General features: G+C 49.1%; 1 protein-coding gene across 13 annotated transcripts in view; it reads right to left on the bottom strand.

The window, feature by feature from the left end:
* Positions 1-3,533: 3,533 nt before the first annotated feature.
* LOC139411755 (liprin-alpha-1-like) overlaps positions 3,534-26,540 on the bottom strand; it is an 86,007-nt gene continuing 63,000 nt past the window's right edge. Inside the window, exons 12-31 of one of the 13 annotated variants that reach the window (XM_071158461.1) lie at positions 25,591-25,653; positions 25,147-25,229; positions 24,505-24,655; positions 23,590-23,816; positions 23,032-23,257; positions 17,686-17,715; positions 17,154-17,278; positions 16,484-16,704; positions 16,257-16,350; positions 12,845-12,926; positions 11,208-11,408; positions 10,130-10,192; positions 7,954-7,980; positions 7,045-7,220; positions 6,475-6,590; positions 5,068-5,243; positions 4,817-4,885; positions 4,431-4,599; positions 4,133-4,200; positions 3,534-3,702 (exon numbers count right to left, since the gene is read on the bottom strand). In XM_071158461.1, coding sequence (XP_071014562.1) covers positions 4,142-4,200; positions 4,431-4,599; positions 4,817-4,885; positions 5,068-5,243; positions 6,475-6,590; positions 7,045-7,220; positions 7,954-7,980; positions 10,130-10,192; positions 11,208-11,408; positions 12,845-12,926; positions 16,257-16,350; positions 16,484-16,704; positions 17,154-17,278; positions 17,686-17,715; positions 23,032-23,257; positions 23,590-23,816; positions 24,505-24,655; positions 25,147-25,229; positions 25,591-25,653 — 2,358 coding nt within the window. In that variant the 3' untranslated portion in view covers positions 3,534-3,702; positions 4,133-4,141. Of the gene's footprint in view, positions 3,703-4,132; positions 4,201-4,430; positions 4,613-4,816; positions 4,886-5,067; positions 5,244-6,474; positions 6,591-7,044; positions 7,221-7,953; positions 7,981-10,129; positions 10,193-11,207; positions 11,409-12,844; positions 12,927-16,256; positions 16,351-16,483; positions 16,705-17,153; positions 17,279-17,685; positions 17,716-23,031; positions 23,258-23,589; positions 23,817-24,504; positions 24,656-25,146; positions 25,230-25,590; positions 25,654-26,540 lie in introns of all 13 variants that reach the window. The other 12 variants (XM_071158460.1, XM_071158464.1, XM_071158462.1 and 9 more) reach the window with 12 other exon arrangements.

Here is a 26,540-nt window from a genome sequence, read left to right as displayed (position 1 = left end):
TAGCAGGGGAACCCTCGTCATCATGTGTAAACAAAGTTAGTAGGGGAACCCTCGTCATCATGTGTAATCAAAGTTAGCAGGGGAACCCTCGTCATCATGTCTAATCAAAGTTAGCAGGGGAACCCTCGTCATCATGTGTAAACAAAGTTAGCAGGGGAACCCTCGTCATCATGTGTAAACAAAGTTAGCAGGGGAACCCTCGTCATCATGCGTAATCAAAGTTAGCAGGGGAACCCTCGTCATCATGCGTAATCAAAGTTAGCAGGGGAACCCTCGTCATCATGCGTAATCAAAGTTAGCAGGGGAACCCTCGTCATCATGTGTAAACAAAGTTAGCAGGGGAACCCTCGTCATCATGTCTAATCAAAGTTAGCAGGGGAACCCTCGTCATCATGTGTAAACAAAGTTAGCAGGGGAACCCTCGTCATCATGTGTAAACAAAGTTAGCAGGGGAACCCTCGTCATCATGTGTAAACAAAGTTAGCAGGGGAACCCTCGTCATCATGTGTAAACAAAGTTAGTAGGGGAACCCTCGTCATCATGTGTAATCAAAGTTAGCAGGGGAACCCTCGTCATCATGTCTAATCAAAGTTAGCAGGGGAACCCTCGTCATCATGTGTAAACAAAGTTAGCAGGGGAACCCTCGTCATCATGTGTAAACAAAGTTAGCAGGGGAACCCTCGTCATCATGCGTAATCAAAGTTAGCAGGGGAACCCTCGTCATCATGTGTAAACAAAGTTAGCAGGGGAACCCTCGTCATCATGTGTAATCAAAGTTAGCAGGGGAACCCTCGTCATCATGTGTAATCAAAGTTAGCAGGGGAACCCTCGTCATCATGTGTAATCAAAGTTAGCAGGGGAACCCTCGTCATCATGTGTAAACAAAGTTAGCAGGGGAACCCTCGTCATCATGTGTAAACAAAGTTAGCAGGGGAACCCTCGTCATCATGCGTAATCAAAGTTAGCAGGGGAACCCTCGTCATCATGCGTAATCAAAGTTAGCAGGGGAACCCTCGTCATCATGCGTAATCAAAGTTAGCAGGGGAACCCTCGTCATCATGCGTAATCAAAGTTAGCAGGGGAACCCTCGTCATCATGCGTAATCAAAGTTAGCAGGGGAACCCTCGTCATCATGTGTAAACAAAGTTAGCAGGGGAACCCTCGTCATCATGTGTAATCAAAGTTAGCAGGGGAACCCTCGTCATCATGTGTAATCAAAGTTAGCAGGGGAACCCTCGTCATCATGTGTAAACAAAGTTAGCAGGGGAACCCTCGTCATCATGTGTAAACAAAGTTAGCAGGGGAACCCTCGTCATCATGTGTAAACAAAGTTAGCAGGGGAACCCTCGTCATCATGTGTAAACAAAGTTAGTAGGGGAACCCTCGTCATCATGTGTAATCAAAGTTAGCAGGGGAACCCTCGTCATCATGTCTAATCAAAGTTAGCAGGGGAACCCTCGTCATCATGTGTAAACAAAGTTAGCAGGGGAACCCTCGTCATCATGTGTAAACAAAGTTAGCAGGGGAACCCTCGTCATCATGCGTAATCAAAGTTAGCAGGGGAACCCTCGTCATCATGCGTAATCAAAGTTAGCAGGGGAACCCTCGTCATCATGCGTAATCAAAGTTAGCAGGGGAACCCTCGTCATCATGTGTAAACAAAGTTAGCAGGGGAACCCTCGTCATCATGTCTAATCAAAGTTAGCAGGGGAACCCTCGTCATCATGTGTAAACAAAGTTAGCAGGGGAACCCTCGTCATCATGTGTAAACAAAGTTAGCAGGGGAACCCTCGTCATCATGTCTAATCAAAGTTAGCAGGGGAACCCTCGTCATCATATGTAAACAAAGTTAGCAGGGGAACCCTCGTCATCATGTGTAATCAAAGTTAGCAGGGGAACCCTCGTCATCATGTCTAATCAAAGTTAGCAGGGGAACCCTCGTCAGGACAGACAGTGGTGTACAACTACAAGCCCCAACCGAGTCACTGGAAGGTGTTTCTAGTCTTTACAGTCGTGTTAAGAACCACGTGTTAAGGCAAGAGATGCATTAAAAACACAAAGACTTCAGCTTTTTATTGGCAGTGGAAAATAAGTTTCAGTATTTTATTGAAAGTAAATCCATAAATAATACTGTGATAAAATAGTTAAGTACTCAGACTGTACATCATTTTGTTACCAGAGCAGGAGAATAAAATGGGGGAAAACTGAAGATTAAAAAATAATAATAATAATAATAATATCAGCATTCGCATTGTGCATTATAAAATGACTAAATCGCAAAGGGAATAACATAACTAATGTAGGGTGGACAGGAAGTCTTTGCCTCCGTGACATTATCTGTCTTGAAAAAGTATTGCCACGGCAACCTGTGTTAAAACACTCAGAAACAGCTTTTAAAATGGCAACTCCTAAAAATCAAACGGAGAAAGCAACAAACACGACGGAGATGACGAATAAATAAGACAGCCAGAGAAATAAGGTAAGAAACCCCCCCCCCCATCAGGCTGGATTAGAAGTGTCCGTAGTAAAAAGAGTTGGTTAAAGGTTTGTGGGTAGATCGCTCCACCTCGGGTGAGTAGCTAGTCGCTGGGATCAGTTTAGGCCACAGTGGACTTGGTCCGTCGATAGTAGAGCCGCCACGCTTTCGGCTCAGGTACAAGCGAATTGATCTTCACGCACGTCTGGCCTCCCGTTAGCGCGCTCCAAGGGGAAGGCAGGGAAAAGAGAGGGATGAGGAGAAGGAGGAAAAGAGGAATGGAGAGTTTGGGCATGCAAGGTTGACTGGAGAATGGGAGATCCTACACAGTGGAACGGTCTCTTACCAAGCGATGCGTCTGAAAACAGCCCTGGTCTTCACTACTGTTTATGGCTTTTGTTTCAGTCTTTCTACAGGTTTGGTTTCACAGGAAAAATAACAAAGAGAGTTGTTTCACGTGTCACCTGTCGTCACAGTTACCTAGGGCCTTGTTGTGGTTACGGTCCGCCCGGTGCTTAGCGACCACAGCGCTGTAGCAGTTGGTGAAACAATGTCAGTCAGAACTCCAGCAATATTTCTGATATTCACATTGTCCTATAAGAGCTGCATTTACAAATAATCACCATGGATACGCTTGAAGATAACAGGCTGGGGTCGAAGGGAAATGGGGTCCAATTCAGATAGAAAGTCACTTATTAAAGTCACTTGATCATCAGTTCAATGATTAAAAACAACAGAGGACAGAGAAATAAAAACATACATCTGGTCAATACAAGATCAGGAATATATATATATATATATATATATATAAAATGATTAGATAATGTCTGTTGAAAAAATATACAAACTCCAGACCATCTAAAAACATTCAGTTACATCTGAGAGTTAACCTTGATAAGGACACAGTTGGAACAGTTTTTTTTTAGAAAATAGGGATATTTCCATTTAGCCGGGAGAGACGGGTGAAGTAACAGATAGATACATACCAAATCTAAAATCATTCAAATGTCCCACCAGCTTGCTAACATAAATAGAACTATAAAGATTGATGCATCTAGGCCCTCTAGTACGGAGATTGGTGATGTGGTTGCTACTTCTTTTATCGCTGTGATAACAATACAACGCTGTGTCCTTGCAGGGTCAGCAGCTGCTCCTGATGGGGGGGAGGGAGGAACTCACCCCTCATCCGCCAACCAGCAGTCACCTATAGAAATAATGAGGATCAACTAAGACAAGAGGAGAGAGAAAGAGAGAGAGGTAGACAGAGAGCGAGACAGACAGACAGAGGTAGAGAGAGGCAGAGAGAGAGAGAGAGAGAGAGAGAGAGAGACAGACAGAGAGAGAGACAGAAAGCAGCAGATGAAGATGACAGAATAGAGGAGGAGAGAAAGAGAGAAAGAGAGAGGTAGACAGAGAGAGAGAGGCAGACAGAGAGAGGTAGAGAAGCAGACAGAGAGAGAGAGACAGAAAAAGAGAGAGAGAGAGAAAGAAAGAGACAAAAGCAGCAGAGGAGAATAGAAGGAGAATAGAGGAGGAGAGGAGCGTAGACATGCATTAATATAGCCAAGACCACAGAGGCACAAGAAGCTGCTTGAACAGAAGAGATCCACTGTGAAGTGTGTGTGTGCGTGTGCGCGTGCGTGCGCGTAAACTTACTGTGTTGTGTTAGCAGGAGTATGTCCTGACTGTGGCAGTGTCCAGCCTCTGTATTGCAGACTGACTCCCTACATCCCCACAGCAAAACCACATGCAGAAACATGCTGTTAGTTAGTCACTCACAATCTCCAGCATAACACACCCACCACACACACTAGAGCTGGGAAAACACGAACCCATTGTTGACAGCATGTTGTGTATCGGTGGTCTCCGTAACAAGACGCAGCGGTGCCATGCCTAAACACACACAGACACAACGAGCCCTCATTCCCCCGTGGACCCAAACCCTTTGTCCTACCGTCCATGTGGCTCCTTTTCGGCTGCGTGGAGGGGGACGCTGCGTTGCTATTGGTCAGTCTGAAGTTGGCGGGCAGGGTGTCGGCTGAGCCCGGGGACATCCCCCGTGCGTCTTTGGGCCGGAACTTCTTCCTCCAGGAGGGGGCGCGCCGGAAGTTGTTATCGTCCTCCTGGAAGAGATTCAGAGAGAGGAGGAAGCAGGAAGGAGATAAGGATGTGGATATACATGCAGGAGTGATTTAGAAAGTGTGTGTGCGTGTGTGTGTGTGCGTGTGTGAACGCTTTAGAAAGTGTGTGTGCGCTCGTGTGAGTGAGTGTGCGCGCGTGTGTGTGAGAGTGAGCTTTAGAAAGTGTGTGTGTGTGGTCCATCATATGTGTGTGTCTCACCTCATCCAGTCTCCTCTCTGTACCGATGGCCAGTAGACTGTTGTACTCACTCTCCAGAGCCGCTCTCGCCTACAACACAGGAAGGAGGGAGAGACAGAGAAAGAGACAGTCAATGAATGAGTGTGTCTCCTCTCTCTTCGGCGCGGAGGAGACAAGAGCGGACGTCTCAGCTGGGAGCGCCGTTTGACTGCCAGGGTGGTTCACCGCCACCCACCAATGCTGGTAGTGTGTGTGCTGGTGTGTATACCTACCTGTGTGTTCTGGGTGGGGATCTGCAGCAGCAGGGCCAGGGCGTTGTGGTCGAAGGTTTCATCCAGGGCCAGCAGGGCTCCGTGCACGCCGCTCTCCAGCAGGTTGTTACTGTACTCCTTCAGCCCCATGGCCTGCACCCAGCTGATCACACGCTCGTTGCTCCACACCAGCACGTCTGCTCAGGGTACACAAAATGGTAACCAGTTGGTACAGAAACGTTTGGGGAATGATCAGGGAACACATCCAAAGAGACAGTCAAAATAATTCCTCTGTGAGAAAAATAAAAACAATCGGGAAGGACTGAAATGAAGTTGACATTTTGTTGCCCCCCCCCACAGTGTTGTAGAGCTGGGAATTATTCCTCTATGACTGGTTAAACGTTGATACGATCAGGTAATAAATCCTGGAAATAAGTCCAAAGAAATCCAATGTACAAACAAACCTATCATTTCTAAATGTGTATATGGACGCAATAGAAGGAAAAACAGATTCTCCCACAGTGTTATTAGCTTAGCGTAGCTGACACTTCAGATTCTCCCATAGTGTTATTAGCTTAGTGTAGCTGACACTTCAGATTCTCTCATAGCGTCATTAGCGTAGCTGACACTTCAGATTCTCCCATAGTGTTATTAGCTTAGTGTAGCTGACACTTCAGATTCTCCCATAGTGTTATTAGCTTAGCGTAGCTGACACTTCAGATTCTCTCATAGCGTCATTAGCGTAGCTGACACTTCAGATTCTCCCATAGTGTTATTAGCTTAGCGTAGCTGACACTTCAGATTCTCCCATAGTGTTATTAGCTTAGCGTAGCTGACACTTCAGATTCTCCCACAGTGTTATTAGCTTAGCGTAGCTGACACTTCAGATTCTCCCATAGTGTTATTAGCTTAGCGTAGCTGACACTTCAGATTCTCTCATAGCGTCATTAGCGTAGCTGACACTTCAGATTCTCCCATAGTGTTATTAGCTTAGCGTAGCTGACACTTCAGATTCTCTCATAGCGTTATTAGCTTAGCGTAGCTGACACTTCAGATTCTCCCATAGTGTTATTAGCTTAGCGTAGCTGACACTTCAGATTCTCCCATAGCGTCATTAGCTTAGCTTACACTTCAGATTCTCCCATAGTGTTATTAGCTTAGCGTTGCTGACACTTCTAATTCTCCCATAGTGTTATTAGCTTAGCGTAATTAGCTTAGCGTAGCTGACACTTCAGATTCTCCCATAGTGTTAATAGCTTAGCGTTGCTGACACTTCAGATTCTCCCATAGCGTTATTAGCTCAGCGTAGCTTACACTTCAGATTCTCCCATAGTGTTATTAGCTTAGTGTTGCTGAGCTAACTAAATGATAAGTGAATCTGAACAGTGTCGTCATTTCTCCCTTCGGTCGACTGTCATTTTCTCTCACCGTTATCCCAGCTGTTACCTTGCAGCTCCAGCTGGGTCTCGTCACGCCTCCTCTCCAGCTCCTTCCTGTCGTAGTTCAGTCTCCTCAGACACATCACCCCACACTGGAAACTGTTCCTGTTACACAGACACATTGACTGGTTAAACATTTAGACAGAAACAAAATTAACATCCCTAGTTTTGGCCCTTAATTAGTGGGAACTGTCCACCATTTATTTTGGCCTTTACCTATGGAAACTGTAAACCATTTTGGTTCATAATACCTGTGGAAGCTGTCGACCATTCTGGTTCCTAATACCTGTGGAAACTGTCCACCATTTTGGTTCCTAATACCTGTGGAAACTGTCCACCATTTTGAGCTTTTTACCTGTGGAAACTGTCCACCATTTTGAGCTTTTTACCTGTGGAAACTGTCCACCATTTTGAGCTTTTTACCTGTGGAAACTGCCCACCATTTTGAGCTTTTTACCTGTGGAAACTGCCCACCATTTTGAGCTTTTTACCGGTGGAAACTGTCCACCATTTTGAGCTTTTTACCGGTGGAAACTGTCCACCATTTTGAGCTTTTTACCTGTGGAAACTGTCCACCATTTTAAGCTGTCCCCTCATGTCCTTCTTGGTGAGGTGGTCCAGCATGCGTGCGTCTACCAGGGACTCCATGAAGTAGGACCGGTACTGGGGCAGACCCAGGCTGGGCAGCCACTCGTTACCAATCCACTCATGGTTCATGTCTCCATATGCCAGCGTCTGTGGGAGGGAGGGACAGGGGCTAGGTCAGTGTTCGGAGTCTATTGAAGAGTCAAAAGTTAGTGGGGGATGGCTACCATCGCTATGAAAGAAAATGGCTAGGTGGGAAAGTGATGGAAATCACCCCATTAAAATCTAGAGTGTGCACGTGTCTGTACGATCATGTTTGTGTGTAAGTTACAGCAGGTTTAAGAGCAGCTACGACCACAGATCAGAACTAGGGCCAGTGAGAGAACTAGACTGATCTGTGTGTTCTGATAGGTGGGAGGTCAGAGAACTAGACTGATTTGTGTGTTCTGATAGGTGGGAGGTCAGAGAACTAGACTGATGTGTGTTCTGATAGGTGGGGGAGGGGAAGGAAGTAGCCCAACTGTAAACAACTTCTAAACAGCAGAGGCTTCTAATAAATCTCTCCTGTCCTGTCTGTGGCTTCTAAACAGGACATCTGAGTCAATGTCTGTCTGCCACCACAAGAATTTGATGAAGAAGCCTTATCACAATGTGTATAACTACATTATTCTAGCTGCAATATCCTCTGTCTCCGATACCTCCAGATTTACATGCAGGTTAAATGTGCAGCTGACTAAAGTAACGGAGACCAAGAGCCATACTGTTGTCAAGGATCCGTGCAAGGAAAAAAACAAACAAAACAACTCTGTCCAACTGAAATAAGGTGAAATGTCCTCGTCGTCTACCACAGCCAGAGAAAAGAGACAGACAGGGGTGTGCAAACCTGGGCCCAGCTGCCCTCGTCATCCTCCTGTTGTTAGCATGGTTAGCATGGTGAGAGAAGAGAAGCGGGTTAGAGTTAGTGACTGTGGCAGTGCTGGGTTCGGCAGCTCAACATCAACATGCTACTTAACCAGTGTTAATGTTAAGTCAACTGGACATGCAACCAACAGCTCATGCTTTAGGCTACATTGGCGTCCCGTTGTCAATGAACCTGGGATTGAGCTAGAATTCATTTTAATATCTAATACCACTATTTGACCCGTTGAAGCATCCATTGTACCACATGTGTTAGTAAATCCCAGGTTGAAACAGGACTGTAAATATAGCATTGAGCAAAAGTGTTTAAATGAAATACAGTTTTATAACTTGACATACAGGGAGGGGCCTGCGAAAGTATTCCCCTTTGGCATTTTACAACCTGGAATTAAAATAGATTTTGTTGGGGGGGGGGGTTTGTATCATTTGATTTACACAACATGCCTACCACTTTGAAGATGCAAAATATGTTTTCTTGTGAAACAAACAAGACAACAAAAAAAACTGAAAACTTGAGTGTGCATCACTGTTCACCCCCCCCCCCCCCCCCCCCCCCCCCAAAGCCACCTTCTGCAGAAATTACAGCTGCAAGTCTCTTGGGGTATGTCTCTATAAGCTTGGCACATCTAGCCACTGGGATTTTTGCCCATTCTTCAAGGTAAAACTGCTCCAGCTCCTTCAAGTTGGATGGGTTCCGCTGGTGTACAGCAATCTTTAAGTCATACCACAGATTCTCAATTGGATTGAGGTCTGGGCGTTGACAAGGTCATTCTAAGACATTTAAATGTTTCCCCTTAAACCACTCGAGTGTTGCTTTAGCAGTATGCGTAGGGTCATTGTCCTGCTGGAAGGTGAACCTCTGACCCAGCCTCAAATCTCTGGAAGACTGAAACTGTATTTAGCGCCATCAATCATTGCTTCTATTCGGACCAGTTTCCCAGTCCCTGCTAATGAAAAACATCCCCACAGCATGCTGCCACCACCATGCTTCACTGTGGGGATGGGTATTCTCGGGGTGATGAGAGGTGTAGGGTTTGCGCCAGACAGCGTTTTCCTTTATGGCCAAAAAGCTAAATTTTAGTCTCATCTGACCAGAGTACCTTCTTCCATATGTTTTGGGAGTCTCCCACTTTTGGTGAACACCAAACGTGTTTGCTTATTTTTTTCTTTAAGCAATGGCTTTTTTCTGGCCACCCTTCCGTAAAGCCCAGCTCTGTGGAGTATACAGCTTAAAGTGGTCCTAAGGACAGATACTTCAATCTCCGCTGTGGAGCTTTGCAGCTCCTTCGGGGTTATCTTTGGTCTCTTTGTTGCCTCTCTGATTAATGCCCATCTTGCCTGGTCCGTGAGTTTTGGTGGGCTGCCCTCTCTTGGCAGATTTGTTGTGGTGTCATATCCTTTCCATTTTTTAATAATGGATTTAATGGTGCTCCGTGGGATGTTCAAAGTCTCTGATATTTAATTGTTATAGTCCAACCCTAATCTGTACTTCTCCACAACTTTGTCCCTGACCTGTTTGGAGAGCTCCTTGGTCTTCATGGTTCCCCTTGCTTAGTGGTGCTGTAGACTCTGGGGCTTTTCAGAACAGAGGTATATATACACTGAGATCATGTGACAGATCATGTGACACTTAAATAAAAGTCCACCCGTGTGCAATCTAACAAATGATGTGACTCCTGAAGGTACTTGGTTGCACGAGATCTTATTTAGGGGTGAATAGATATGCACTCATCACTTTTCCGTTGAATTTATTTAAATTTTACATTTGAAACATGTAATTTTTTTCATTTCACTTCACCAATTCAGACTATTTTGTGTTTGTCCATTACATGAAATCCAAATAAATCTATTTAAAATTACAGGTTGTAATGCAACAAGGCCTGAAACATAAAGACAAGACAAATCTATATGTTAACCAGTCATTTCTGTTCAAAAGCTAAGTCAGTACTGAACTTAGCCTTCAACCAAACTGACAGACACACAGAAAACACACGTACTGACACCAAAAGCCCAAACCAAGATACAGACATGGACAAACAGGGCCGTGAGAAAAGTACACACAGGGAGTAACACCCAACTACCAACCAGATCACTACCAGTCGCCTGCGTCAGTGACTGCCCAATGGCTTGGGGAGACTAACCGTGGAGGGCGTGGCCGCAAGGCACTCCAACTCTTCGTGCGTGACCCACACGTTCCCCGTGGACTGATCATGTGACAACCCCAAGAGTCACCAGTGATGCAAGCGTGTGAGAGGAAAGGGAGGAGGGAGAGGAGAGGGAGGAGGAGGGAGAGGAGAGTGAGGAGAGGGAGGCAGGGGTGTGAGGATTTGTTTATATTAAGAACAGAGGGAAGATGGGAAGGAAAATAAGACCAAACAGTATTGTTATTATCACATCACATGATTCAGAGAGAGAGAGAGAGGGAGAGAGAGAGAACGAGAGAGAGAGTTTTAGAGAGAGAGAGACAGAAAGAAAGAGGGACAGAGACAGAAAGAGAGAGACAGAAAGAGAAAGACAGAGAGAGAGAAAGAGAGAGAGACAGAGAGAGAGAGAGACAGAGAGAGAAAGAGACAGAGAGAGAAAGAGACAGAGAGAAAGAGAGAGAAAGCGAGAAAGAGAGAGAGACAGAGAGAGAGAGAGAACGAGAGAAAGAGACAGAAAGAAAGAGAGAGAGAAAGAAAGAGAGAGAGAGAGAAAGAAAGAGAGAGAAAGAAAGAGAGAGAAAGAGAAAGAGAGAGAGAGAGAGAGAGAGAAAGAAAGAGACAGAGAGAAAGAGAGAGAGGCCCCAATCAGGGCAGTCCTTGTGAGTGAGTGATGCTCCGTGAACTCTGATTGGTGGAAAGGTTACAGTGAGAAACGCTATTAGCTGGTTAGAGGAGTGACAGCAGCATGCTCCAATCAGGTGGTGAGGAGAGGAAGAAGAGGGCAGGGCCCTCCAGGGTCCACGGCTGCACTGGACTTCTTTGGACGGTCTTAACTTTGGAGCTACCAGTATCTTTGGTGTGTGTGTTTGTGTGTGTGTGTGTGTGTGTGTGTTTTGTCTTGTGTGTGTGTGTTGTCGTGTTTGTGTGTGTGTTTTGTCTTGTGTGTGTGTGGTCGTGTGTGTGTGTGTTGTCATGTGTGTGTGTGTGTGTGTGTGTTTTGTCTTGTGTGTGTGTGTGTGTGTGCGTGTGTGTTTTGTCTTGTGTGTGTGTGTGTTTGTGTATCTCTCTCTCTTACGGTTCTGGAGGTCGGGGGGGCAGAGGGGGAGGTGAGAGACATGATCTCCTGGATGGCCAGTCTCAGTTTGAGGCGATGCAGGGGGTTACTGATGCCAATCTCCCTCTGGATCTCTGTGTCTGACAGGGCAGACATGATGGCACCGCTCTTCACGTTGGCACGACACGCCGCCACGTACCAGGCTGGCATACCCACCCACAGCTACAGAGGAGACAGAGGGGGCAGGGGGGGACAGAGCGGGGACAGAGGATGGGAGGGGGGGGGGGGGGGGAGGGGGAGGGGGACAGAGGATGGCAGGGGGGGGGGCAGAGGATGGCAGGGGAGGACAGAGGATGGCAGGGGAGGACAGAGGATGGCAGGGGAGGACAGAGGATGGCAGGGGAGGACAGAGGATGGCAGGGGAGGACAGAGGATGGGAGGGGAGGACAGAGGATGGGAGGGGAGGACAGAGGATGTGAGGGGAGGACAGAGGATGGGAGGGGAGGACAGAGAGGGGACAGAGGATGGGAGGGGACAGAGGATGGCAGGGGAGGACAGGGGGGGGCAGGGGAGGGGGACAGAGGATGGCAGGGGGGGGGGGGCAGAGGATGGCAGGGGAGGACAGAGGATGGCAGGGGAGGACAGAGAGGAGACAGAGGATGGCAGGGGAGGACAGAGAGGAGACAGAGGATGGCAGGGGGGGGGGGGGCAGAGGATGGCAGGGGAGGACAGAGGATGGCAGGGGAGGACAGAGGATGGGAGGGGAGGACAGAGGATGGGAGGACAGAGGATGGGAGGGGAGGACAGAGGATGGGAGGGGAGGACAGAGGATGGGAGGGGAGGACAGAGAGGGGACAGAGGATGACAGGGGAGGACAGGGGAGGGGGACAGAGGATGGCAGGGGAGGACAGAGGATGGCAGGGGAGGACAGAGGATGGCAGGGGAGGACAGAGGATGGGAGGGGAGGACAGAGGATGGGAGGGGAGGACAGAGGATGGGAGGGGAGGACAGAGGATGGGAGGGGAGGACAGAGGATGGGAGGGGAGGACAGAGAGGGGACAGAGGATGGCAGGGGAGGACAGAGGATGGCAGGGGAGGACAGAGGATGGCAGGGGAGGACAGAGGATGGCAGGGGAGGACAGAGGATGGCAGGGGAGGACAGAGGATGGCAGAGAGGGGACAGGAGAAAGGATTGGGTTATTTTTGTGTTTTGAATGTGTGTGCGTGCACATGATCGTTTTTGTTGTGTGTGTACATGTGAGAGTGATGGTGTGTGTGTACATGTGAGAGTGATGGTGTGTGTGTACATGTGAGAGTGATGGTGTGTGTGTACATGTGAGAGTGATGGTGTGTGTGTACATGTGAGAGTGATGGTGTGTGTGTACATGTGAGAGTGATGGTGTGTGTGTACATGTGAGAGTGATGGTGTGTGTGTACATGTGAGAGTGATGGTGTGTGTGTACATGTGGGAGAGATGGTGTGTGTGTACATGTGAGAGTGATGGTGTGTGTGTACATGTGAGAGTGATGGTGTGTGTGTCCATGTGAGAGTGATGGTGTGTGTGTCCATGTGAGAGTGATGGTGTGTGTGTCCATGTGAGAGTGATGGTGTGTGTGTCCATATGAGAGTGATGGTGTGTGTGTGTGTGTGTGTCTCACCTCCAGCCAGACCACTACAGTAGGGCCATCCCACTGGGCGAAGGGAAGACTCTGCCTGCGAGCCTCCTCCAGCAACTCATGCCTATAACAACACACATGGTTAGAGAGAGAGAGACACACACAAACACAGAGAGAGAGAGCCCGTTTCACCTAACACACACCTCAACCTGCACACCATGAAAACACAGTACCTCACACACACATGCACACACACACTGTTGTAAACATGCCGAGGTAAAAGAGAGAGAAAGCTGAGGATTTTAACCCTGCGGCAGGTCAGACCTAGAGAGAGAGAGGGAGAGAGAGAAAGACCAACCCCAGATCATTTCCAGAACATTCTGGCCAGGTAAACAGGTCAGAAGTTTAAAAGCTGTTGACCACTTCAAAGCTTGGCAGGAGTCCCATTTAAATCAATACATTTGGTGGACGATTCGTGTTCCTCAGTCTAGAAGGAGACCCACCTTTATGCCAAGCCACTGTTACATAACCAGTATCTTTGTGGCCAACAGACTAAAGGCATCATGGGAAATGGAGTTCACACAACGGTTCAATACTAGGGGAAAACGTGTGTTAGAATGCATCCATAAGACAACAGTCAGTAGAGGACAGAATACATGCAATAAAATACATGGGGAAAAACCTTCAGATGGTTTGTCTATTTTTGTGAGTAATATATTTTGGTCCACAAGATGGCACCATCCCACTACTTAATTATAATAGCAGCATCGCATTAACCTGTGGAAAGATCCCACTAGTGTCTGACCTAGAAACCTGGCAAGACTGACTCCGTGTCTTAGTGGTCACTTCCAGGGGTTGTTAGTCTATTACATCTGTGTTTACCAAACACGTGACAAAATATAACATTTGAATTCAGGAAGTACACTGAAAATCCAATTCTCTACCGTGCTTTTCAAATTAGGACATTTTGGAATTGAGTTGACTTTCTGAATTGAAATGGAATTGACACCAACCCTGATAAGATCATCCTAGAACCTTAACACCGGAAGAGGCTCAGAGAAAGCTTTGTAAAAACAGCAGGTAGACACATTCCTGTTAGTTGAGATGGTACTGTAGGTATAGCAGAGAGGAAAACACATCAGGTCTGAGGAGAGCTGGTGAGGAGAGCTGGTGAGGGCAGCATGAAGCCAACTGTTTAGAGCCAAAGAGGGCAAAGCAACAAGCAACATGGAGGAGATGACTCACCCTGTCGTTGGACTACAGATGGAATGAGAGAGGGATGAAATAAGAGTCAGAATCAGCTAAATAAAAAGAACTGAAGCCAATTAAAAATAACCTAACTAGGCCATGGAGAGCTCCTGGTGGCGATGGCCAATGAGAACCAAGCTTGGACTCCTGGTGGCGATGGCCAATAAGAACCAAGCTTGGACTCCTGGTGGCGATGGCCAATAAGAACCAAGCTTGGACTCCTGGTGGCGATGGCCAATAAGAACCAAGCTTGGACTCCTGGTGGCAATGGTCAATGAGAACCAAGCTTGGACTCCTGGTGGCGATGGCCAATGAGAACCAAGCTTGGACTCCTGGTGGCGATGGCCAAATGAGAACCAAGCTAGGACTCCTGGTGGCGATGGCCAATGAGAACCAAGCTAGGACTCCTGGTGGCGATGGCCAATGAGAACCAAGCTTGGACTCCTGGTGGCGATGGCCAATGAGAACCAAGCTTGGACTCCTGGTGGCGATGGCCAATGAGAACCAAGCTTGGACTCCTGGTGGCGATGGCCAATGAGAACCAAGCTTGGACTCCTGGTGGCGATGGCCAATGAGAACCAAGCTTGGACTCCTGGTGGCAATGGCCAATGAGAACCAGTCTTTGACTGTATCAAACTAACGTAGCTCTATCAAAAGTGTCATTAAATGTTAGGTTCAAAACACCAAACTAATTCAACCGCCTTATACTTGAAAGTTATACAGCTATGATCAAGTCACCCCTTGATTACCTAAAGGAAGAAGGGGGACATTAGTTCAGAAACATGAATGAAAGTGAAATGGAAGCCTGGCTGATACACTGCATCACATCAAGCTGAACTAGAAGCATGAAGCTGTACAAACAGACAGGGCTGGTTTCCCAGACACAGGTAGAGTCCACCTCTGCACTAACAAGCATTCATTAACAGGAGACCGGGAAACTGGCCCTTACAAAATCACATCCTGGCAGTGTGGCTGAGGAGCTGCAGTGAATTGTATGATGGGAGATCGAGTTTGTGTGGATGGGACGGGGGGGGGCATGAGGCCAGGACCCTGGGAGGGACAGCATGGGGCATGAGACCAGGACCCTGGGAGGGACAGCATGGGGCATGAGACCAGGACCCTGGGAGGGACAGCATGGGGCATGAGACCAGGACCCTGGGAGGGACAGCATGGGGCATGAGACCAGGACCCTGGGAGGGACAGCATGGGGCATGAGACCAGGACCCTGGGAGGGACAGCATGGGGCATGAGACCAGGACCCTGGGAGGGACAGCATGGGGCATGAGACCAGGACCCTGGGAGGGACAGCATGGGGCATGAGACCAGGACCCTGGGAGGGACAGCATGGGGCATGAGACCAGGACCCTGGGAGGGACAGCATGGGGCATGAGACCAGGACCCTGGGAGGGACAGCATGGGGCATGAGACCAGGACCCTGGGAGGGACAGCATGGGGCATGAGACCAGGACCCTGGGAGGGACAGCATGGGGCATGAGACCAGGACCCTGGGAGGGACAGCATGGGGCATGAGACCAGGACCCTGGGAGGGACAGCATGGGGTGGGGGCATGAGACCAGGACCCTGGGAGGGGCGGCAGGGTAGCCTAGTGGTTGGACTAGTAACCGAAAGGTTGCAAGTTTGAATCCCTGAGCTGACAAGGTAAAGATCTGTTGTTCTGCCCCTGAACAAGGCAGTTAACCCACTGTTCCTAGGCCGTCATTGAAAATAAGAATTTGTTCTTAACTGACTTGCCAAGTTAAATAAAGGTTAAATAAATAAATAAAAAAGGGACAGCATGGAGCGGGGGCTGTGTGTGAGAGAGCGAGTGGCAGTACGCTGCACGGCAGGGTGAACATAGAGCAACACAGGGCTGTTACAGTGCTGGGGTCAGATCTACAACGGACATATAGAACACACAAGCATAAACAGCAGCATGGCTGGAGCCATCAAAAAGACCTATCTGATCAAGATTGACCTCTCTAGTACAGCAAGATCTATGGTTGATCGAGTAGATTCATATCTATTGGATGGAAGCAGAAAACACCAGTCCCTCCACCGTTAACGAGAGGGAACCAGTCCCTCCACCGTTAACGAGAGGGAACCAGTCCCTCCACCGTTAACGAGAGGGAACCAGTCCCTCCACCGTTAACACCGTTAAAATGTTGCGCCCTTTACAGAAGCTGTGACAAGATGTGGAAACACCTACTTCTTCTGCAGTTTCCTGTTCTTCTCAGCGGGGCCGCCTAGTTTGCCCAGCCCCAGTGCATCCTGGGGAGAGGTCTCTGCCTCGGGGGTACCAGCTGTGAGGAGAGATGGAGGGTCAGAGGTTAAAGTCAGTGCAGGTAGTCCTTTCCTGTTTCAGCTTGTTTTCTTCTGTTTGCTGCCTAATGAACTTGAACCAGCAGGCATGTTTTAGGGAGGGGGATGACTGACCTTGGCTGCCAGGGGACTGACCTTGGCTGCCAGGGGACTGACCTTGGCTGCCAGGGGACTCCTTGCTCCCTGGGGGGCCTGGTCGACCCTTCTCCTTCTTGCCGAAGAGGCGCCCGATGGAGGACTTGATGCTCTTCTTCTTGGCTGCCTTGTTCAGAGAGTCCTGACTGCTGTTACTGCTGCTGGGGTTACTACCCTGGCCGTCCTGTAGGGTGGTCATACTGAGACAGAGAGAGGAGGGATGAGAGGAAGCGCGAGATGGGGGGAGAGAGGAAGAGGGAAAAGGTGGACGAGAGAGAGAAAAAGGGGATCTCGAGAGAGAGAGAGAAGGGGGATCGAGAGAGAGAGAAGGGGGATCGAGAGAGAGAGAAGGGGGATCGAGAGAGAGAGAAGGGGGATCGAGAGAGAGAGAAGGGGATCGAGAGAGAGAGAAGGGGGAGCGAGAGAGAGAGAAGGGGGAGCGAGAGAGAGAGAAGGGGGAGCGAGAGAGAGAGAAGGGGGAGCGAGAGAGAGAGATGTGGATAGATAGATTGAAAGATCAGAAACAGAGGGATGAAGGGATGGATGAACGGGACAGATAAGAGAACGACAGAAGGAGAGAGAGAGAGAGAAACATGGCTATTGTAGAAAACAGAGTGAGATATTGGTTAGGCAGAAAGGGGCTTCCTACCTGCGGATGTCCCTGATGTCCTCATGGCTGGCAGTGTGGCTGGCCCCCTTGTGCAGGCGCATGGAGCGCGGGGTGGTGGGAGGAGACGTCTCACACTGGATTGTGGTCTTGTCGTCCTGGGCAGACTAGACATAACATGGGGACAACTCAGTCAGTCACTGTCTTCTAAACGGGAAAAGGGGGTCGAGGAGGAGAGCTTTTAAAAAGCGACTCCTCCCTCTCTGTATTGAGTGGATGAGGAGGACAAGAGGAGACGACAGACTAGTTCTAATAACGGTCTCCCCTCTCTTTGTGACATGATCATTTCAGGATGTTCAAGACACTCAGGGTTTGGGAAGTGTAGAGGTGAGACACGTGTGACGGGGGGGGAGTCAAGGTGTGAGGAAGTTAGGGAGTGTGGGGTTGGGAAGTCACGTTTTAGGGGGGGGGTGTAGAGACTAGACTACAGGTTATGGTTTGGAAGGTGCAGGCAGGCAGGCAGGGTAGAGGTCAGAGAGAGAGAGAGCAGTAACTAGCGAGGTCTCTAGATTACCTTCCTGCGGTGCTTGCGCAGGTCACTAGGCTGAAGCATGGCAGCGGAGGAGGAGAGAAGAGAGGACGTTAGATACACACACTACCAGCAGAACAGAAAGCTCAGCACAGGATACACACACTACCAGCAGAACAGAAAGACCAGCACAGGCACACACACTACACAAGGTGTGTGTGGAGGGGGAGTGTCTTCCAAAGAGACACACACACAGAGACACACACACAGAGACAGACACACACACAGAGACAGACACACACACAGAGACAGACACACACACAGAGACAGACACACACACAGAGACAGACACACACACAGAGACAGACACACAGACCAGTGAAAAAGTAAAGTCCAACATGCAGTTGAGGACAAAACTGTGGAAATCAGGTCGACCATGTTACACACACAGGCCTCTACTGTCTGTCTCCCCCACCACCCTGCATTACTACATCACTCTACTGTCTCCCCTCTACCACCACCCTACATTACTACATCACTCTACTGTCTCCTACCGCCACCCTACATTACTACATCACTACTGTCTCCCTCCCTACCACCACCCTACATTACTACATCACTCTACTGTCTCCCCCACCACCCTACATTACTACATCACTCTACTGTCTCCCCTCTACCACCACCCTACATTACTACATCACTCTACTGTCTCCTACCGCCACCCTACATTACTACATCACTACTGTCTCCCTCCCTACCACCACCCTACATTACTACATCACTCTACTGTCTCCTACCACCACCCTACATTACTACATCACTACTGTCTCCCTCCCTACCACCACCCTACATTACTACATCACTCTACTGTCTCCCTCCCTACCACCACCCTGCATTACTACATCACTCTACTGTCTCCCTTCCTACCACCACCCTACATTACTACATCACTCTACTGTCTCCCTCCCTACCACCACCCTACATTACTACATCACTCTACTGTCTCCCTCCCTACCACCACCCTACATTACTACATCACTCTACTGTCTCCCTCCCTACCACCACCCTACATTACTACATCACTCTACTGTCTCCCTCCCTACCACCACCCTACATTACTACATCACTCTACTGTCTCCCTCCCTACCACCACCCTACATTACTACATCACTCTACTGTCTCCCTCCCTACCACCACCCTACATTACTACATCACTCTACTGTCTCCCTCCCTACCACCACCCTACATTACTACATCACTCTACTGTCTCCCTCCCTACCACCACCCTACATTACTACATCACTCTACTGTCTCCCTCCCTACCACCACCCTACATTACTACATCACTCTACTGTCTCCCCCCTACCACCACCCTACATTACTACATCACTCTACTGTCACCCCCCTCCCTACATTACTACATCACTCTACTGTCACCCCCCTCCCTACATTACTACATCACTCTACTGTCTCCCCCCTACCACCACCCTGCATTACTACATCACTCTACTGCCCCCCCCCCCCTATATTACTACATCACTCTACTGTCACCCCCCTCCCTACATTACTACATCACTCTACTGTCTCCCCCCTACCACCACCCTACATTACTACATCACTCTAATGTCTCCCCCTACAACCACCCTGCATTACTACATCACTCTACTGTCTCCTCCTACCACCACCCTGCATTACTACATCACTCTACTGTCTGTCTCCCCACTACCACCACCCTACATTACTACATCACTCTACTGTCTACATTACTCTACACAGTCTGAAATCTGGGGAAATCATACTGAGGTCAAAGATCAGAGGAGGGAGCAGAGTGAAACCACTGCAAAACACTCTCCGGGAGGGAAGGGGTTCAGTCTGCTCGTAGCTAATGGCTGAGCTATTGCTTTATGGGGTCGCACTCACACAGAGACCGTGCCCTCACACAGCGACCGTGCCCTCACACATGGGTGTTCTTAAAAAACAAACATTTGAGTATTAATTGGTTTAAGTTGATAAAGAAAATGAAACACACAACAGACTGTTTACCTAAAGGAACGGGACTGTTTACCTAAAGGATCGGGACTGTTTACCTAAAGGATCGGGACTGTTTACCTAAAGGATCGGGACTGTTTACCTAAAGGACCGGGACTGTTTACCTAAAGGAACGGGACTGTTTACCTAAAGGATCGGGACTGTTTACCTAAAGGAACGGGACTGTTTACCTAAAGGAACGGGACTGTTTACCTAAAGGAACGGGACTGTTTACCTAAAGGAACGGGACTGTTTACCTAAAGGAACGGGACTGTTTACCTAAAGGATCGGGACTGTTTACCTAAAGGATCGGGACTGTTTACCTAAAGGATCGGGACTGTTTACCTAAAGGACCGGGACTGTTTACCTAAAGGACCGGGACTGTTTACCTAAAGGACCGGGACTGTTTACCTAAAGGATCAGGACTGTTTACCTAAAGGATCAGGACTGTTTACCTAAAGGATCGGGACTGTTTACCTAAAGGATCGGGACTGTTTACCTAAAGGATCGGGACTGTTTACCTAAAGGATCGGGACTGTTTACCTAAAGGATCGGGACTGTTTACCTAAAGGATCGGGACTGTTTACCTAAAGGACCGGGACTGTTTACCTAAAGGATCAGGACTGTTTACCTAAAGGAACGGGACTGTTTACCTAAAGGATCAGGACTGTTAACCTAAAGGATCAGGACTGTTTACCTAAAGGATCAGGACTGTTTACCTAAAGGATCAGGACTGTTTACCTAAAGGACCGGGACTGTTTACCTAAAGGATCAGGACTGTTTACCTAAAGGACCGGGACTGTTTACCTAAAGGATCAGGACTGTTTACCTAAAGGATCAGGACTGTTTACCTAAAGGATCAGGACTGTTTACCTAAAGGATCAGGACTGTTTACCTAAAGGATCAGGACTGTTAACCTAAAGGAACGGGACTGTTTACCTAAAGGAACGGGCCTGGGTAGTGTTCAGGGGGCACAACAGGAAGAAAACCAGCATCAACGTGTCCAATTTTGAAATGTTTTGCCACGGTGTGCCCTACTGAACACAACCTAGGACTGTGGTAATAATATTTGACTCGTGTCATGTGACAGGGGATTGAGGCAGAAAGGGATATGGGACTCGTGTCATGTGACAGGGGAGTGAGGCAGCCAGGGATATGGGACTCGTGTCATGTGACAGGGGAGTGAGGCAGCCAGGGATATGGGATTCGTGTCATGTGACAGGGGATTGAGGCAGCCAGGGTTGATGTGCCCCTGCAAGCCTTTTCTCCAGCTTGGCATCTCTAGAGTAAATAAACAAATGGAGTATCAGCACATATTTCCGCGGAAGGTTCTCCTCGTCCTGCTCCGAACACAGGAAGAGATAAGAGAACCAGGAAAGGGGGGGGACAGAACTCAAACGCAGAACTTAATCAAGCTGAGGGGAAAAGACTTCATGTAACTCTGTCGTGTCTGAAATGAAGTCTGAATTGAGCACAACAAGGCTCTACTTTAACTGATATCAAAATCAACAGCCATTCTGTCTGGCGTGTGATGAGCCAACAGCCATTCTGTCTGGCGAGTGATGAGCCAACAGCCATTCTGTCTGGCGAGTGATGGGCCAACAGCCATTCTGTCTGGCGTGTGATGAGCTAACAGCCATTCTGTCTAGCGTGTGATGAGCTAACAGCCATTCTGTCTGGCGTGTGATGAGCTAACAGCCAAACAGAGTTTTTACATTTGCTCCGCATCTTCATTGGTTAAGCTACCTGCCTGATCTTTTTCTGAAGTCCAATGGGGGCCCAGCATTCTAGGACAACTTCAAAACCCTCCCATGCGAGGCTAGTGAACAGCTAGTGATTACTGTGTGGCCCCACAGATGGACCGTGGGACAGGGGGCGGTGTGTGTGAGTGCGACCCCAGGCTGACTGAACCCTGCCTGGGTAAGAGAGGACGACGGTAGGGGGGTGATACCTGGAAGTAGCATGGAGCATAGCTACAGGCAGGGGGGGCAGGTAAGCTAATGCTAGCAGCAGGGTAGGGCAGGTAAGCTACTGTCTGCTGGTGGGACAGGGACCTCTGGATCACATAGGGGTTATAGAGGTAGTGCTGGGGGAACACAGGTACAGATTACACACACGGCACCTACCAAATACAAAACGCCAAACGAGTAGCTAGTTCCATGAACGTGTCAGAAACACTGAACAGATGAAAACATTCGATTCTAACAGACACAGATGTGACAACACAGATCTCCTGGGACTAGTATGAACAGGGGGTGGTATTATGATCCAATAATGACATATGACAGTTAGAGAAGCTCAAGGAGTGGAGAGAGAGAGAGAGAGAGAGAGAGAGAGAGAGAGCAGAGATGAGATAGACAAGAGAAGGAGGACGAGGTCATTCTAGACAAAGGTTATTCTAGAGGAGGGCGAGGTCATTCTAGGGGAGGGCGAGGTCATTCTAGACAAAGGTCATTCTAGGGGAGGGCGAGGTCATTCTAGGGGAGGGCGAGGTCATTCTAGGGGAGGGCGAGGTCATTCTAGAGGAGGGCGAGGTCATCCTAGGGGAGGGCGAGGTCATCCTAGGGGAGGGCGAGGTCATCCTAGGGGAGGGCGAGGTCATCCTAGGGGAGGGCGAGGTCATCCTAAAAGAGGGCGAGGTCATCCTAAAGGAGGGCGAGGTCATCCTAAAGGAGGACGAGGTCATCCTAAAGGAGGGCGAGGTCATTCTAAAGGAGGGCGAGGTCATTCTAAAGGAGGGCGAGGTCCTCCTAGGGGAGGGCGAGATCATCCTAGGGGAAGGCGAGGTCATCCTAGGGGAGGGCGAGGTCATCCTAGGGGAGGGCGAGGTCATCCTAGGGGAGGGCGAGGTCATCCTAGGGGAGGGCGAGGTCATCCTAGGGGAGGGCGAGGTCATCCTAGGGGAGGGCGAGGTCATCCTAGGGGAGGGCGAGGTCATCCTAGGGGAGGGCGAGGTCATCCTAGGGGAGTGAGAGGTCATCCTAGGGGAGGGCGAGGTCATCCTAGGGGAGGGCGAGGTCATCCTAGGGGAGGGCGAGGTCATCCTAGGGGAGGGCGAGGTCATCCTAGGGGAGGATGATTGAAAGGCTGCTTGTTTCAGAGAGGAAGAAAGAGGAGCTGGTTGATCAACATGGATGGACTGAAGCTGAATGAGTAAAAGGAGACTGATGATGGATGGAGTGTAGGGCCCAATCTCTAAACCCTACGCCCTGCACCCTAAACCCTACGCCCTTGTGGAGAACAGAGGATATAACAAGCGTAGGTAATATGATGAGAGCTCCACTTGTTCTCTGATAGGCTAGTTGGAACTTCCACCAATCAAATCCTCTCAGATCTCCACAAGGGCATAGGTCTCTCTCTCACCAGGGTCATGACTCCCATGCGGTCCACCTCTCGGTTGGGGCTGCGGTTGGGGATGCGTCGCGGGGTGGAGGAGCCTGAGCCGGGGGGCGACGAGCCCCCCATGGAGGAGGGGGGGATGGAGCTCATGGAGCGGAAGCGGCTGGCCCCCAGGCTGTCCCCGCTGCCCACACGGCTCTCCATCTCCTCTGCCAGCATGGCTGTGTTCTCCTTCTCCTCCTGAATCATCCTGGAGGGGGGTGGGGGGGAGGAGAGAGAAGGGAGAGGAGAGACGAGGGGGAGAGAGAAGGGAGAGGAGAGAGAAGGGAGAGGAGAGACGAGGGAGAGCGAGGAGAGGGAGAGCGAGGAGAGGGAGAGCGAGGAGAGGGAGAGCGAGGAGAGGGAGAGCGAGGAGAGGGAGAGGGAGAGCGAGGAGAGGGAGAGCGAGATGTTAGTGCTAGCATCACCTTGTTTTCTCTAAAATAAGAAAGGGAAAATGTTGCTCAACAAATACTAGAATGAATCTCCAGAATGATGTTGAAATACATCCAACATGCTGATAGTAGGGGTGCGTGTGTGTACCTGATCTCGTTGTTGATGGCGTCCAGCTGCTCCTGCAGCATGAGGGCCAGGGTCTGAGCGTCGGCCTGGCCGGCAGGGGACAGCAGGTCCACGGAGCTGAAGATGGTCTCGCGCTCATCGTCCTCCAGGTCTGACGTCTCCAGGTCAGACTCAAACGCCTGAGCAACGTTGGCCAGAACATTAGCCTGCTGCACGCGCTCCCACTCCTGTTCATTCAGAGTCTGGACCTGAGGAGAGAAGCGGGGGGTAGAGAGAGGGAAAGAGAGAAAGGGGGGGGGGGGAGGAAGGAAAAGTTACAGAGAAAGTTAGCTTAACCGTATCAGAGTCTCCAGAATATCTTTCAGCCATGCTCTGTAAAACACACTCCACAGCAATGACTACAGACCAACACTATCAAATCAACCTCTCATTATTATGGTTGTCTTCACTCTGACTTACATGTCTCTGATGTCCAGAGAGGAAGCAGAGAGAGAGAGAGAGAACACCATCAGATACAGAACAAATGAGAGGGAAGGAGAGAGAGAGAGAACACCATCAGATACAGAACAAATGAGAGGGAAGGAGAGAGAGAACACCATCAGATACAGAACAAATGAGAGGGGGACGGAGAGAGAGAGAGAACACCATCAGATACAGAACAAATGAGAGGGAAGGAGAGAGAGAACACCATCAGATACAGAACAAATGAGAGGGAAGGAGAGAGAGAAAGAACACCATCAGATACAGAACAAATGAGAGAGGGACAGAGACAGACAACAGTTTGTGGGCCGGAGATGACTTCAACACAGACAATAGATATCTGAGCTGAATGATCTGGAACATCAGTATCTAGATCCACCAGACAGACAGACACCAGCTGTCAATATTCCATTTAAACTGTCCCTCACTAGGACACACAGAGCTGCGGGGGTTCACCTTGGAGGGTTCGTCCCGTAGCGCGGCGAGACGCCCCTTCTGGGGCCGCCTCAGCACCAGCGCGCTGCCGTAGTGGTCCGAGTGGCTGTCCATCATGGAGGAGGCCGACACCGGGTACCGGAAGTCTGGGGTGCTGCCTTGGTGAGACCGCCTGAGAGCGCACATACATCACACACACACATACATCACACACACACATACATCACACACACACACACACATCACACACACACACATACATCACACACACACATACATCACACACACACATCACACACACACACATACATCACACACACACATACATCACACACACACACACATACATCACACACACACACACATCACACACACACACATACATCACACACACACACATACATCACACACACACACATACATCACACACACACACATACATCACACACACACATACATCACACACACACATACATCACACACACATCACACACACACACACATACATCACACACACACACATACATCACACACACACACAAGGACAGAAATGCAACACAAAATATAACTCACAAAGAAAAGAGGTGGACAGAGGCCAGAGCACTGGCCAATCGTGTGTGGGCCAGAGTCCAGGGCAGCCAATGAGAAAGCTGATTATTTTACCCATGGTGCAGCAGTGAGTTGCTCCTGTTCCTGCCTTGCTCGTTCTCCGCCCGCATCGTCTCAATCTGGATCAATAGCTGCTCCTGAAGGAGGGAGAGAGGAAGCGAGGGAGAAAGAGAGGGAAGGAGGGGGAGAGGTAGGGAGGAGGGGATAGGAAGAGAGGGAGGGGGAGGGAGAGAGGAGGGGGAGAGGGAGGGGGAGAAGGGGGAGGAAAAGGGGGAAGGAGGGGGATAGGGAGGGAGGAGAGAGGAGGGAGTAGGAAGAGAGGGAAGGAGGTAGAGAGGGAGGGAGAAGTGAGGGGGGAGAAGAGGGGGTAGGAAGAGAGGGAGAGAGAGGGGAGAAAGACAGACATGAGGAGTGTCATTGGCAATGAGAATCCAAACACAGTGATGACAACTCTCCAGTTGTTCAGAGGAGACAGCAGCCAGAGTCAACAGTCCTTACCTTCTCATGGTGCGTTTCCTCAACCAGCTTCTTACTGTGCTCCAGATCTCTGATCAGGCCGTTCTGGTGGAGGACACACAGCACATGGAGAATCAGCACAGCATTGTCCCAGATTGGTTCAGCTATAGATAATGACCACAGCATTGTCTCAGATTGGTTCAGCTATAGATAATGCCCACAGCATTGTCTCAGCTATAGATGACCACAGCATTGTCTCAGCTATAGATAATGACCACATTGTTCCAGATTGGTTCAGCTATAGACAATGACCACAGCACTGTCTCAGCTATAGATAATGACCACAGCACTGTCTCAGCTATAGATAATGACCACAGCACTGTCTCAGCTATAGATAATGACCACAGCACTGTCTCAGCTATAGATAATGACCACAGCATTGACTCAGCAAAAGATAATGACCACATCAATGTCTCAGCAAAAGATAATGACCACAGCATTGTCTCAGCAAAAGATAATGACCACAGCATTGTCTCAGCTTGGTTCAGCTATAGATAATGACCACAAACATTGTCCCAGATTGGTTCAGCTATAGATAATGACGATAGCATTGTCTCAGCTTGATTCAGCTATAGATAATGACCACAAGCATTGTCCCAGATTGGTTCAGCTATAGATAATGACCACAGCATTGTCTCAGCTATAGATAATGACCACAGCATTGTCTCAGCTATAGATAATGACCACAGCATTGTCTCAGCTATAGATAATGACCACAGCATTGTCCCAGATTGGTTCAGCTATAGATAATGACCACAGCATTGTCCCAGATTGGTTCAGCTATAGATAATGACCACAGCATTGTCTCAGCTATAGATAATGACCACAGCATTGTCCCAGATTGGTTCTGCTATAGATAATGACCACAGCATTGTCTCAGCTATAGATAATGACCACAGCATTGTCCCAGATTGGTTCAGCTATAGATAATG

Source organism: Oncorhynchus clarkii, chromosome 6 (genome assembly GCF_045791955.1).
Source record: "Oncorhynchus clarkii lewisi isolate Uvic-CL-2024 chromosome 6, UVic_Ocla_1.0, whole genome shotgun sequence".
Classification (NCBI taxonomy): domain Eukaryota; kingdom Metazoa; phylum Chordata; class Actinopteri; order Salmoniformes; family Salmonidae; genus Oncorhynchus; species Oncorhynchus clarkii.
The sequence above is the reverse complement of the archived record's forward strand: the minus strand, read 5'-3'. Positions and strand labels throughout refer to the sequence as shown.